We start from the raw sequence: 12,557 nt of genomic DNA, 5'->3' as shown, positions 1-12,557 counted from the left end.
GTTTTTAAGTCTCGATTTGGTGAAAAAACATTGCGCTGAAAATCGAGTTTTAGAGACTCGATTTTCATAAATTGCAAAAAACGCCGCTATAGGTCTATAAAACGTCACTATAAGGCTTAAAAACGCCACTATAGGACTCCTTAAACCTGTACTTCTAAAAATTTTTTTGCAGGAAAACGTCGCTATAGGGTTTTAAAACGTCACTGTAAGTCTTAAAAACGCCACTATAGGTTAAATTTTTTTTGCATGAAACTCGAGTTTTAAAGACTCGAGATCTAAAGCGAGTCTTCAAGACTCGAGTTCTAATATGGATCTCGAGTTTCAAAAACTCGAGATGTTAGTTTTCTAAATTGTTTGAAAACGTGCCTAACTAACTAATTTGAATGGTTGAAGGAAGCTGATTTGCACAATACCTCCCCTCCACTGTAAGGAAAGTAATTGTTTCCATTTAAAATAGTTCTATTTTACAGCTAAAATTTTAGCTTTTGAATTTAATAATATATGCCAATTCCACTCATAAAATAATATCTTTACACGAAAATGGAAACATCAATTTGACAAATTGCAACCTGGAGATGGAGTCAAAGCACGCAATGGCTCTTGTTGTAAATACTAAATATGTAGGTAATATCATATACTCTTGGGACTTGGAAAGTCTTAAAAAAACAAGTAGGCGGTTATTGATTCAAACTATTACTTCCAGGATTTTAATTATCATGAATCATGGTAATGACAATTGGGAGAAGTTATAGTAAATGATTAGGTAACTCTCATATCACAGAGAAAATAAACTTTTATACGAGTATGTGCTGCATCTTCTTCTTCTTTTTTTTTTTTTTTTAAATTATATTTTTTAATATTTTTTATGAGAAGTTTGTGCTTCTTTATTAGCAATACTAATTACTAAACCCAATGATAGTTGTTTCTCAAAAAAAAAAAACCTAATTGTAGGTGAAAACACCATTTTAGTATTTATATTTTAGGGTCACGGTTAATTTAGTCTTTACATTTTAATAGTAGTCAATTTGATCTCTGTTATTTTCAACTTACAGTCAATTTAGTCCCTACCATTAACTCACTAACGAAAAATTCTTGCGTGGCAAATGGTCTGGCTTGTTGACACACATGTAGCTAACATAATAAAATAAAATCAATTAATTAAATATTAAAAAAGCCACATAAGCATTTTAATAATAAAATAAATCCATGTCAGACAAAAAAAAAATTCTAAAAAGATTAATTAAAAGAAAAATAAAATAAAATAATTTTTTTAAATCTCAATTTCTTTTATTTTCTTTTGACTTCTTGCACTTTCTTAGTTTCTATTTCTATGCACAATACCCAGGAACACAACAATCTAACTTAAACCAAACAATAATTTATCAAATATCAAGACTCAATTTTCTTTTCAATTCTTTTCTTTTCTTCTATTTTCTTTGTAGCCACATAATAATAATTCAACTATCAAAACCTCCACAAATTTGACCATCAACAATGGTTATTAGAAATTATAGATTTAGATTTGTGTGTGAGTCTGTGAGAGAATGAGAGAGAAGGAGAGGTGAGGGAAACTAAGAAAGTGCTCGGTATTGGGAGTTTATTTTATATTGTGGTGTTGCTGGGTGTTGGGTGTTGGACAATAAGAAATTGCAAGAATTCTAAAGAAAATAAAAGAAAGTGAGGATTTCCTTAAAAAAAAAATCATTTTGTTTATTTTTTTCTTTTAATTAATCTTTTCAGAAATTTTGTGTCTAACATGGATTTCCTTTATTGTTAAAATGCTTATGTGACTTTTGTATTATTTAATTATTTGATTTTATATTATTATGTTAGCCACATGTGCGCCAACAAGGAAAACTGTTTGACATGTAAGCATTTTCCGTTAGTGAATTAACGGTAAGGATTAAATTGACTGTAAGTTAAAAACAATAGTGACCAAATTGACTGTTACCAAAATGTAGAGACCAAATTGGTCGTGAGGGGTGACCCCAAAATGTAATGACTAAAATAGTGTTTTCACTTATAATTAACTAATGTGTAGTTCCGTGAATATGTGCAGGTAGTCTGGTACAATTAAAAATAGTCACAATTATACGATTCAAATTATATTTTTTTTTATAAGAAGTTTAAATTATACATGGTATTAGCTTACATTTTTTAAAACCATACATTTCAAAAATATGTAATGATTTCTTATATTATATTATATATAATTTATAATGTAATTGGTTTTAAACTCTTTGATTTTTGCAACTAATAATTCACTTGTCATAAAAATTAAAAACTTAGATGGACACATGATAGAAAATTGGACTTCAATTGAAATCCAATTTTGAATTTAATTGAATTTGGACTCTTTAATTTTTACAATCAATAATTCACTTGACACAAAATTAAAAATTAAATTGGACATGTGACATAAAATTGAGAATCTAATATTTAAAATCTAATTGGTTTTTCTCTAAACTTTGGCTAATAATATATATATATATATATATATATATATAAATTATTTTTTCTTCATTAAATTGAAAGGAAATTTTTTTTTCACAAACTTAAAACATAAGATATAAAAAGTGTGGGGCCCAGTAATTTGTGGCCCTGGCCCATTTATTCATTGGGGCCCAAGGCCCGAGTCGAGGAAGGTTATAGCTCAGGATCGGTAATACAAGTGCAAAATAGTCTTGGGACATAGCCGAGGACGATTCAGTCCTCGACATGTCCAAGGTCTCATTGGAAGGAAGGGCAAAAACGGTATAGGAACAGTTTGGAAAAAATCTAAAATATCTAGGTCAATAGAGAAAGATACGCTGGAAAGTCTAAACGACCAGGGAAAGCTGTCCTTACTGCCATTCAATACTCTGCACCTGACAGAGCCATACTCTCCAGCTTTTACAACCACCCCCAACCACTCTGGATATGGGCTGATGGGACAAGTATCAGTCTTGGAAAAAATCGATCCTACACGTGGACAAAGGATAAGGAACATATGCTAGTATAAAAGGAAAAGTAAGCAATCCAAAGAAGAGGCTGGGAAAAAATGGCCAAAAACCAGAGCCTCCCAGCCCGCCTCCAGGAGAAAGACTCTCAGGGCGAACACGATTTAAATCATGTATGAACACCACGAAAAGCCCGTCGTCTGGTGACTAAGGCTTAGCCTTTCAAATCCACGCTCTATAAATGATATTGTTTGGGCCTTTTTACGTGCGAACCCAACACTATTATGGGTCGTTACAAATCGTGTCCTTACAATTGGCGCCGTCTGTGGGGAAGGCTTGTATTTTGGCACAGGCAGTGGGTGGAGACAATCTTTCACATCGTTTTCAGTAGCCGGATATAGTGTTTTAGAAGTAAAGTCCCACTAGGGGCTACGTTTCTTCACTAGGGGCTGCGCTTTGTAGCGTCAGTAGCACAGATGGTTCTAGGGGCTTGGTCGAGGAGCTAGTCCCCTTAAACCAAGGTCCCACGCCACAGTTGAGAGGGTACCCAACTACTTATCAAAATCAAGTTTTGGACAGAACCAAGGTATTGCATGGTCCTCGGACTCAAACCTATAGGGAAACCAACTACTTATCAAAATCAAGTTTTGGACAGAACCAAGGTATTGCATGGTCCTCGGACTCAAACCTATGGGGAAACCAACTACTTATCAAAATCAAGTTTTGGACAGAACCAAGGTATTGCATGGTCCTCGGACTCAAACCTATGGAAAGGAAAATGGTGGAACGCCTTATTACTCAACGACCTGTAGGGGCTGTTCATTTTTGGGTTATATGTCCTCGAATGATTACCTCCTACGCCGCACCGAGTATTCAGCTATCATCTCGGCTATTTTGGGGTAAGTGTTGTTTTCTCAGGTCAGCATTATTGTGCCAAACAACTCTATTAAGTTTATAGTAATATCTTTTCCTTATCAAGGGTCTCAACCCTAAGTGTCAGTTGTTCAAGTTGGCATTATTGTGCCGAACAGCTCTCGCAAGTGCATGATAACGTCTTTCTTCTTAATAAAGGTTTCAGCCCTAAATATCATTTGTTCGATTCAGTATTATTAAGTCGGGTAGTTTCAATAAGCACAGAGCAAGGTCTTTTTATTAACTGGGATCTCATCCTTAAGCATCGTTCATAGTATAAAAAAAAAAGAAAAAAAAAAGAGAAGAACGTCTATTCATGGCATAACCACTTCAAAAAGAAGAGATAGAATGTACGAAATAAAGCAATGATGACTTTTATTAATATAAAGGGGTATTACAGCACACAAAGAAGGGCTTAAACAAGCCTATATAGAAAACGAGTTACAAAAACAATATATATAAAAAAAAAAAAAAACAAGCGAACAGCCAGAAATCTCTTTAAGTTCTGCTCCCAAGTCTTTCCAAATTCTGTCCCATTAGCATCCATATTGAGAGAAGGACCTTCCTTGGTGGGAGAGGAGAAGAAGAGGAAGAAGGAAAAACACTAGGATGGATCTGGTGGTGGAAAGAAGAAGAAAGAGAGGCAAAAGGAGGCGCCAGTGAAGGAAGAGAGGAAGAAGCAGGAATACTTTGTCCCTGCGTCAGTCCTGACTCCTAACACACTGGTGCCGTGTTAGCTATGCTCATAAGAGAGCGGCTGGTACTGATAATGGGTGACCCCAGCTCAGCCGCGCCAAAAAATTGACGCGACGAGTCCCTGCTTCGGATTTTGGTTGAAATGAGGGAAAGAAGTATCTTAAGCCTCTGCCATCCCTGTCCTGACCGAGCCAATTTGAACTTCACAAGAACGTGGTATTTCTGGGAAGGGTATGGTTCCTGCATTACTCACTCCTATCTTAAACGTATCACAATTTAAGGTGTAACTAGCGAATAAAGTAAACTCTGGAGGAGGCTAAGGATTTCAGATTCCAGAAGGATTAAAAGGGTTTCTGTATAAGAAAAATAACCTCTTGCCTTTCTTCTTATATGAAGGGCAAAACGGGAGGTATTTAATCTGTCCAGATTTCCAAGAAAATCTGTAAACGAGAATATACCCGTTCCACTTCCCCACACCGTCAATAACTGTCGAATTAAAATGGTCTCGTAAAGGGAAATCATTAAAGGCGCGTTTTGGATAATCAAACGGCAGGAACGCATTGTGAATGAATTCAGAGGAATGTCTCGTAGCCCGGTATGTTTCCTGAGTAGATGAAGAGACACCAACATTAATGAAGGACCGAGTTAAACAAGCCATAATAAAGGCTTGGCATTACCAAAACCCTCCTCTCCAACCAAGGGGTCGGACAGTAGGATTTTGAGGGGCTATTGTGGGGCCCAGTAATTTGTGGCCCTGGCCCATTTATTCATTGGGGCCCAAGGCCCGAGCCGAGGAAGGTTATAGCCCAGGATCAGTAATACAAGTGCAAAATAGTCTTGGGACACAACCGAGGATGATTCAGTCCTCGGCATGTCCGAGGTCTCACTGGAAGGAAGGGTAAAAACGGTATAGGAACAGTTTGGAAAAAATCTAAAATATCTAGGTCAATAGAGAAAGATACGCTGAAAGTCTAAACGACCAGGGAAAGCTGTCCTTACTGCCATTCAATACTCTGCACTTGACAAAGCCATACTCTCTAGCTTTTACAACCACCCCCAACCACTCTGGATATGGGCTGATGGGACAAGTATCAGTTTTGGAAAAATCGATCCTACACGTGGACGAAGGGTAAGGAACACATGCTAGTATAAAAGGAAAAGTAAGCAATCCAAAGAAGAGGATGGGAAAAAATGGCCAAAAACCAGAGCCTCCCAGCCCGCCTCCAGGAGAAAGACTCCTAGGGCGAACATGATTTAAATCATGTATGAACACCACGAAAAGCCCACCGTCTGGTGACTAAGGCTTAGCCTTTCAAACCCACGCTCTATAAATGATATTGTTTGGGCCTTTTTACGTGCGAACCCAACACTATTATGGGTCGTTACAAATCGCGTCTTTACAATAATCAAACTATAATGAAAAGTATACTAAATTCCAAAACCTACTTGCATGCATTTGATGGTTGAAATAATAATTTGATGGTGGATTACCTTTAAGAATATTGATTGAGTTGCTACCTGGGTCCCCTTGGATCAATCCAAGGATCTTTCACTTGCATGTTTGAGGGAGCTGTGCTTGTAGTAACAGTTGTTGTGTGTTGTTGTTTTGTGGTATGCAACCTGACTCCTTCTAGTTTATGAATGGTGTGTTCTTGAAACAGGCTTTAAGAGTTTATCATCTTGAGGTTGAAATAATAATCGTGAAGAATGGTTCGCTGGAACTTCAACGAAAGAAGTTTTTGGAGTCTAATCAACAGGTATTTAGGGCATTTGATGCTTCTATTGTCTCTAGGGTTTTGGGATTGTGGTACTTGACTTGAGTGATGAGAAAATGGTGTTTAGGAGGTGGGAAATGAGTGAAAATAAATCTCTGGTTGTGCTCCTTGTAGAGAATAATGTCGCATAGTCACTACAAAACACACGGGTCTATGGTTGTGTTTTTTTTAGCCGCATTTCTCAAAAACGCGGCTATATCTAATCTATAGCCGCATTTTTAAAAAACGCGGCTATTGACTTAACCTATAGCTGCGTTTTCAAAACGCGGCTATCAGTAAACCTATAGCCATGTTTATAAGTGGTTTTAGCCGCGTTTTAAAAACGCGGCTATAGAGTAAGTCTATAGCCGCATTCATTAACGTGTCTATAGGTCTAGCCAAATATATATATATATATATATATATATATATATATACACCTATAGCCACGTTTAAAATGCGGCTATAGGTTAAATCTATAGCCGCGTTTTAAAGGCGGCTATAGACTTACATTAAAAAAAAAAAAAAAAAAAAAGCACCCACCGAATGGGTTTAGCACTTGTAAACACAATTTTTTTTTTTTTTAAGGAGGACCTATAGCCACGTTTAAAATGCGGCTATAGACGTAACCTATAGCCGCGTTTTAAACGTGGCTATAGGTCCTACTTTAAAAAAAAAAAAAAAATTTTGTGTTTACAAGTGCTGAACTCATTCGGTGGGTGTTTTTTATTTTATTTATGTAAGTCTATAGCCACGTTTAAAACACGGCTATAGACTTAACCTATAGCCGCATTTAAAACGTGGCTATAGGTCCTCCTTAAAAAAAAAAAAAAAAAAAATTGTTTTTACAAGTTCTGAACCCATTCAGTGGGTTTTTTTTATATTTTTTTATTTTTTTACGTAAGTCTATAGCCATGTTTAAAACGCGGTTATAGGTTAAGTCTATAGCCGCGTTTTAAACGTGGCTATAGGTCCTTTAAAAATAAAAAATAAAAACACCCACCGAATGGGTTCAGCACTTGTAAGCACAAATTAAAAAAAAAAAAAAAAATACCCACTGAATGGGTTCAGCACTTGTAAACACAATTTTTTTTTATTTTTATTTTTATTTTTTATTTTATATATTTAAGGAGGACCTATAGCCACGTTTAAAACACGGCTATAGGTTAAGTCTATAGCCGCGTTTTAAACGTGGCTATAGACTTACAAAAAAAAAAAAAAAAACACCCACCGAATGGGTTTAGCACTTCAACATAAAGGAGAATATGGAATATGCCATAGAAATATTCCATAAAAAAAAAATTCTGAGATTTCAAAATATGAAATCTCAGACTTAACCACTCGTATGGTCCTAGCAAAAGGAAAAAAAAAAAAAAAAAGCTCCCTCACAGTCTCTCTCTTTAACTCTCTCACAGACTTAACCACTCATATTAATCTCAAAACTCTCTCAATCTCTCTCTTTCTTGCTAATGCTGTATGAATGGGTTTGTGAAAATATGGAGTTTTGTTCATTGTTGTTTGAGTTTTGTTCATTTTTTTTCCCTTTAATTTTCTGTCTCTCTTTGCAGTAGATCTGAAGATTTTGAATCAATGAAGCTAAAGTGCCTCAAAAAATTATCTCTCTTTGCTTTATTTTTCTTTGACCCATGGCCGAAAATTATTTTCTTTTGTTTGATTGTGTTTTGATTAATTTTTGGTTTGAGCATATGGACTCTTTTTGGTTGTGTTTTTGTTATGGGGATTTTTGTATTTTTGAGCTTGTTCTTTTGTTTTCCTTGAATAGTTTGTGTGTTCAGTTTGGGTTGATTTCGTTGAAGGAGATGTTCTGTTTGTGTTCTTGTACTATTTTCTTATATTTTAGAGCATGTTGTGTTTGTATTGTGAGCATGTTGTGGTTGATTAATTTTGAAATTTTCTGGGTTTTTGTTTGAATTTGAATTTTTTGGGTTTGTATTTTTGTTTTGAATTTCTTTATTTATTTAAAATTGAAATTTTAAAGTTTGAAAGTATTAATTTTAAAAATTAAAATTTTAATTTAAAAAAAAACTTTTGATTACCAAAAATTAATTTTTGGTAATCAAAGTTTTTATTTATTTATTTATTATTTTTTTATAAATTTAAGGGTATATAGCCATGTTTTTTAAATGCGGTTGTAGATTGAGGACCTATAGCCACGTTTTAAACATGGCCATTGGTCCGATCCTATAGCCACGTTTTAAACGCGACTATAGGTCTTGGTTTTAGGCTACGTTTTAAACGCGGCCATAGGTCCTGGTTTTAGGCCGCGTTTAAAAAGTGCGGCCATAGACCCCCTCAGGCCTATAGTCATGAGATTTAAGCCACATTTTAATCATAGAATGCATGCTCATTATGTTATATGCATGATTAAATCAAACATCAACCCATGTCATCAAATGTTGAATATTCAACATATGATGCAACCTAATTTCTCTCTACAACACTATTGAATCTGAAATTCTGAATGCTAGTCATCGATACCCCTTCAAAGATTTAAGATTGTTTTCTAATTATTTATTCTTGTATTTATAAAGGGGAAAGGATTAGGAAGTTTAACTTTCCCTCCCATCCCTCTATTTTGGAGTTTTTGAAAACTGACGCCAAAGTTTAACAATCTATAGTTTCTAGACCAAAGTTCTATTTGACACTTATTATCCAGAGTCTAGACCAAAATATTGAGTACCGTTTGACACTTATTATCTGGACCAAAATACTGCTTTGGCTCTATATTAAGAACTCATGCATGATTTTAGCTCAATTTTCTGATTTGTTTGAGAATAATTAAGTCATTTGAATGTTTTTTTTAAAAGATAATTGATTTAAATTTCAAAAATCATAATTATTTATCCCTAGGATTTATCCAATACTTTTATTACAATCTTATTTGAAAATTTAAATCAATGAAATTTTGACATGTAATTAATTAATTTATTTGATAACCAATTAAAATTAATTAATCATAATCACATGTACTAGATCCAGTATTGCAAGAATGCACATTAATTGTTAGATCTTGATGTATCTTGATCTTTTGATTGGATAGTCTTTTTTTTTATTTTTTTTATTTTTTTGAGAATCAATACGACGAAATATTATTAGAAAACTATAAATCTGAAACTACAATAGGAATCACGTTTGACGGAACATGCTCCATCCAGACTAACAACGGAAAAGAAAATCTTGCTCTCTTGGCTAAGGCATGAGCCACACAATTACCCTGCCTCCTAGTATGAGAGAACGAGAAAGTTTGAAGCGAACTGGAAATAGACATAATGTCTTTCACATATTGACCGATTGAGGAATGGCCCACATCAACTGATTTCAATGCCTTGTAAACTATCTCTGAGTCTCCTTCAAATATTGACTGTGACATGCCCAATTCCACAATGAACCGAACAACCCTTCTTGCAGCTAGGATCTCCACCAAATCCACTGAGCCAGGGTAGGGAATTTTCTCTGAAAGTGTAGCTAGCACTTCACTGGTAGCATTTCGTACAACCACACCGATCCCTGCCTCACCTGAGTCTTCAAACACTGCCCCATCATAGTTGGTTTTATACTCCTCGCCCAACGGTGGACTCCATTTTGTCTCAATTGCAGGGGACTTAGCCACTTTCATCGGAAACTTCAACTGGAAAGCTGAGAGGTATTGCGCTGCTGCACTGAATATTTTACTCTTATCCAAGCTGGGTTCTTTGAGCCGTAGTTTGTTCCTCCGATTCCATACGAACCATGCCACTACCGCGAACAATTCCAACCTTTGTTTCTGCATCCCAACCAGGTTAATTAGCTCTTGAACCTCACTAATGTTCGGGTACTCTGCTCTAACCCAGCTAAAATAGGTGAGCCAAATTTCTTGCAATTCTTCACAACTCCAGATAGCATGGAGGGTGGTCTCTTGAGCTGAAAGGCAAGCGCCACATCGTGTGTCTTCAAGGATTTTCCTCTTCTTAAAGTTCACTTTTGTAGGTAGTGCATCAGAGCATACTTGCCAAAGGAATGTTTTAATTTTGTTTGGCACCCTTTCCAGAAAGCTTTTTGGAGTGAGCCATCCGAGGCCGATGCATCTGAAATTTTTTCCTCCTCACATAGCTGTTTGTAACCTGATTTGACCGAATACTCCCCATTGGAGCAACCCGGCCATATTAAAACACCCCTCTGGTTTGTTAGGCACAAAGGAATAGCCATGATACGTTGGGCTTCAAAGGTGAAAAAATGTTGATGTAGTAGAGTCTGGTCCCATGTACCTGTATCCTGGGATATAAGAGTTGAAACTTTTGCCCCTTCTAACTTAGGTACCTGTGGAGAAATAATTTTTGAGGACCCCCCACCTGGAAGCCAATTGTCACAGTAAAGATTTATGCTCTTGCCATCTCCAATCCTCCACCTCATTCCTTTTGAGATTACCTTCCTAGCTTTCATAATACTTTGCCATGCATAGGACCCAGATGAAGTTGTAGCTTCCAAGACCGAACTCTTTGGAAAATATTTGGCCTTGAAGACATGAAAGAAGAGAGAATTCTGATCCCTTAATAGCCTCCACACCTGTTTAGCTAGCATAGCATCATTGAATTTTTCCAAGTCCTTGAATCCCATGCCTCCCTCCCACTTTGGTTTGCAAAGAGTTTCCCATTTTTTCCAATGGATCTTTCTTCGCTCCCCCTTTTGCCCCCAATAGAATTTTCGAATCATAGCCTCGATCTCATTGCAAAGACTCACCGGTAATTTGAAGCAGCTCATGGCGAAGGACGGAATTGCTTGCACCACTGCCTTCAATAGAATTTCTCTACCTGCTTGAGATAATAGTTTTTCTTCCACCCTTGTATTTTATTCCATACCCTTTCCTTTATGTATCTTAAACTCTCGATTTTATTCCTTCCAACCACCACCAGCAAGCCAAGATATTTTTCATATTCTTTTACCTCCGAAACCCCCAAGAAGTCCGAAATCTCTTGCCTTCTTTCTACATTTATTGCCTTGCTAAAAAATATGGAAGTTTTCTCCCAGTTGAGCTTTTGACTTGAAGCATGTTCATATAAGGAGAGAATGGCTTGGATTTCATGTAAGTCAGACATGGTAGCTCGACAAAACACCAAGCTATCATCTACAAAAAATAAATGTGAGATTTTTGGGCCATTTTTGCATAAAGAAAAACCCCTTATTTTATCATTATAAGCTGCCCCTTGAAGCAACCTATTTAACCCCTCCAAGCATAACAAAAAAAGATAGGGTGACAAAGGATTGCCTTGTCTAATCCCTCTAGAAGGTCTAATGTCTCCCTTAGGCTCACCATTCACCAAAATCGAGTAAGACACAGTGCTAATACACTAAAAAATAAGAGACTTCCATTTTTCACAAAAGCCCATTTTCTCCATAATCTTCATCAAAAACTTCCATTCAACTCTATCATACGCCTTGTTCATATCTAACTTCATAGCCATAAAACCAGTCTTCTTAGATTTTTGTGATTTCATATGATGAAGAGTTTCAAATGCCACCAATATATTATCAGAAATAGCTTTACTAGACTAAAATGCAGTTTGAGATTCCGAAATAACACAAGGTAATATTTTCTTAAGTCTATTTGTAAGGACTTTAGAAATAATCTTGTAAAGAGTATTACAAAGTGCTATAGGGCGGAATTCAGAAACTTTTACCGGGATTTTTACCTTTGGAATGAGTGTAATGAAGGTTCGATTGATGGAAGGAGGGATCATACTAGAATTAAGGCAAGTTAGGACTGCCTTTGTCATATCCTCCCCTACGGTTGGCCAAAATTGTTGGAAGAATAATGGAGGCATCCCATCTGGACTGGGTGCTTTTAGAGGATCCATCTACTTCATAGCTAATTCCACTTCAATTCTTTGAAAAGAGGCAGCAAGTTCATCATTCATCTCTTTTGTGATCACCAATGGAGTGGCTTCTAAAGCTTCCTCAATCTGATCCGGAAAGGATGAGGAAAATAAATTGGTGTAGAATTCTATCAATATATTTGCCATTGTGCCATGATATTGGTGATTACCCTGTTTTTGTGGCAATCACATCTATGTGACTACCTGTCTGTGTGACGTCCCCGTTTGTGTGACGATCCCGTCTGTGTGACGACCTAGTCATGTAGCCTTGGGTGAGATTGTGGGTTTTGCAATGGTATTGGATATTTTTATGGCTCACATTGACTAATATGTAGTTTCATAGTTATTTTGGGAAGCTTGGTGCTACATTATTCATATTATTCTTG

General features: G+C 36.1%; 1 protein-coding gene across 1 annotated transcript; it reads right to left on the bottom strand.

Annotated features, from left to right (window-relative positions):
- Positions 1-9,422: 9,422 nt before the first annotated feature.
- LOC126703913 (uncharacterized) lies at positions 9,423-10,915 on the bottom strand. The gene is made up of 2 exons (XM_050402966.1): positions 10,567-10,915; positions 9,423-10,222 (listed from the first exon to the last, which is right to left on the bottom strand). Exons 1-2 carry the CDS (start codon positions 10,913-10,915, stop codon positions 9,423-9,425), a joined length of 1,149 nt encoding a protein of 382 aa, XP_050258923.1.
- Between the last annotated feature and the right edge of the window lie 1,642 nt (positions 10,916-12,557).

This window comes from Quercus robur, chromosome 10 (genome assembly GCF_932294415.1).
Source record: "Quercus robur chromosome 10, dhQueRobu3.1, whole genome shotgun sequence".
In the NCBI taxonomy this organism is placed as follows: Eukaryota; Viridiplantae; Streptophyta; class Magnoliopsida; order Fagales; family Fagaceae; genus Quercus; species Quercus robur.
The sequence above is the reverse complement of the archived record's forward strand: the minus strand, read 5'-3'. Positions and strand labels throughout refer to the sequence as shown.

Bases quoted from the DNA above. Each gene is read 5' to 3' on its own strand.
- LOC126703913 (XM_050402966.1), bottom strand. From the start codon at position 10,915: ATGGGATTCAAGGACTTGGAAAAATTCAATGATGCTATGCTAGCTAAA. The intron at 10,223-10,566 runs GTACATGGGACC...CTTGCCTTTCAG, and splicing joins TCTTATATCCCAGGATACAG to CTCAAGAGACCACCCTCCAT.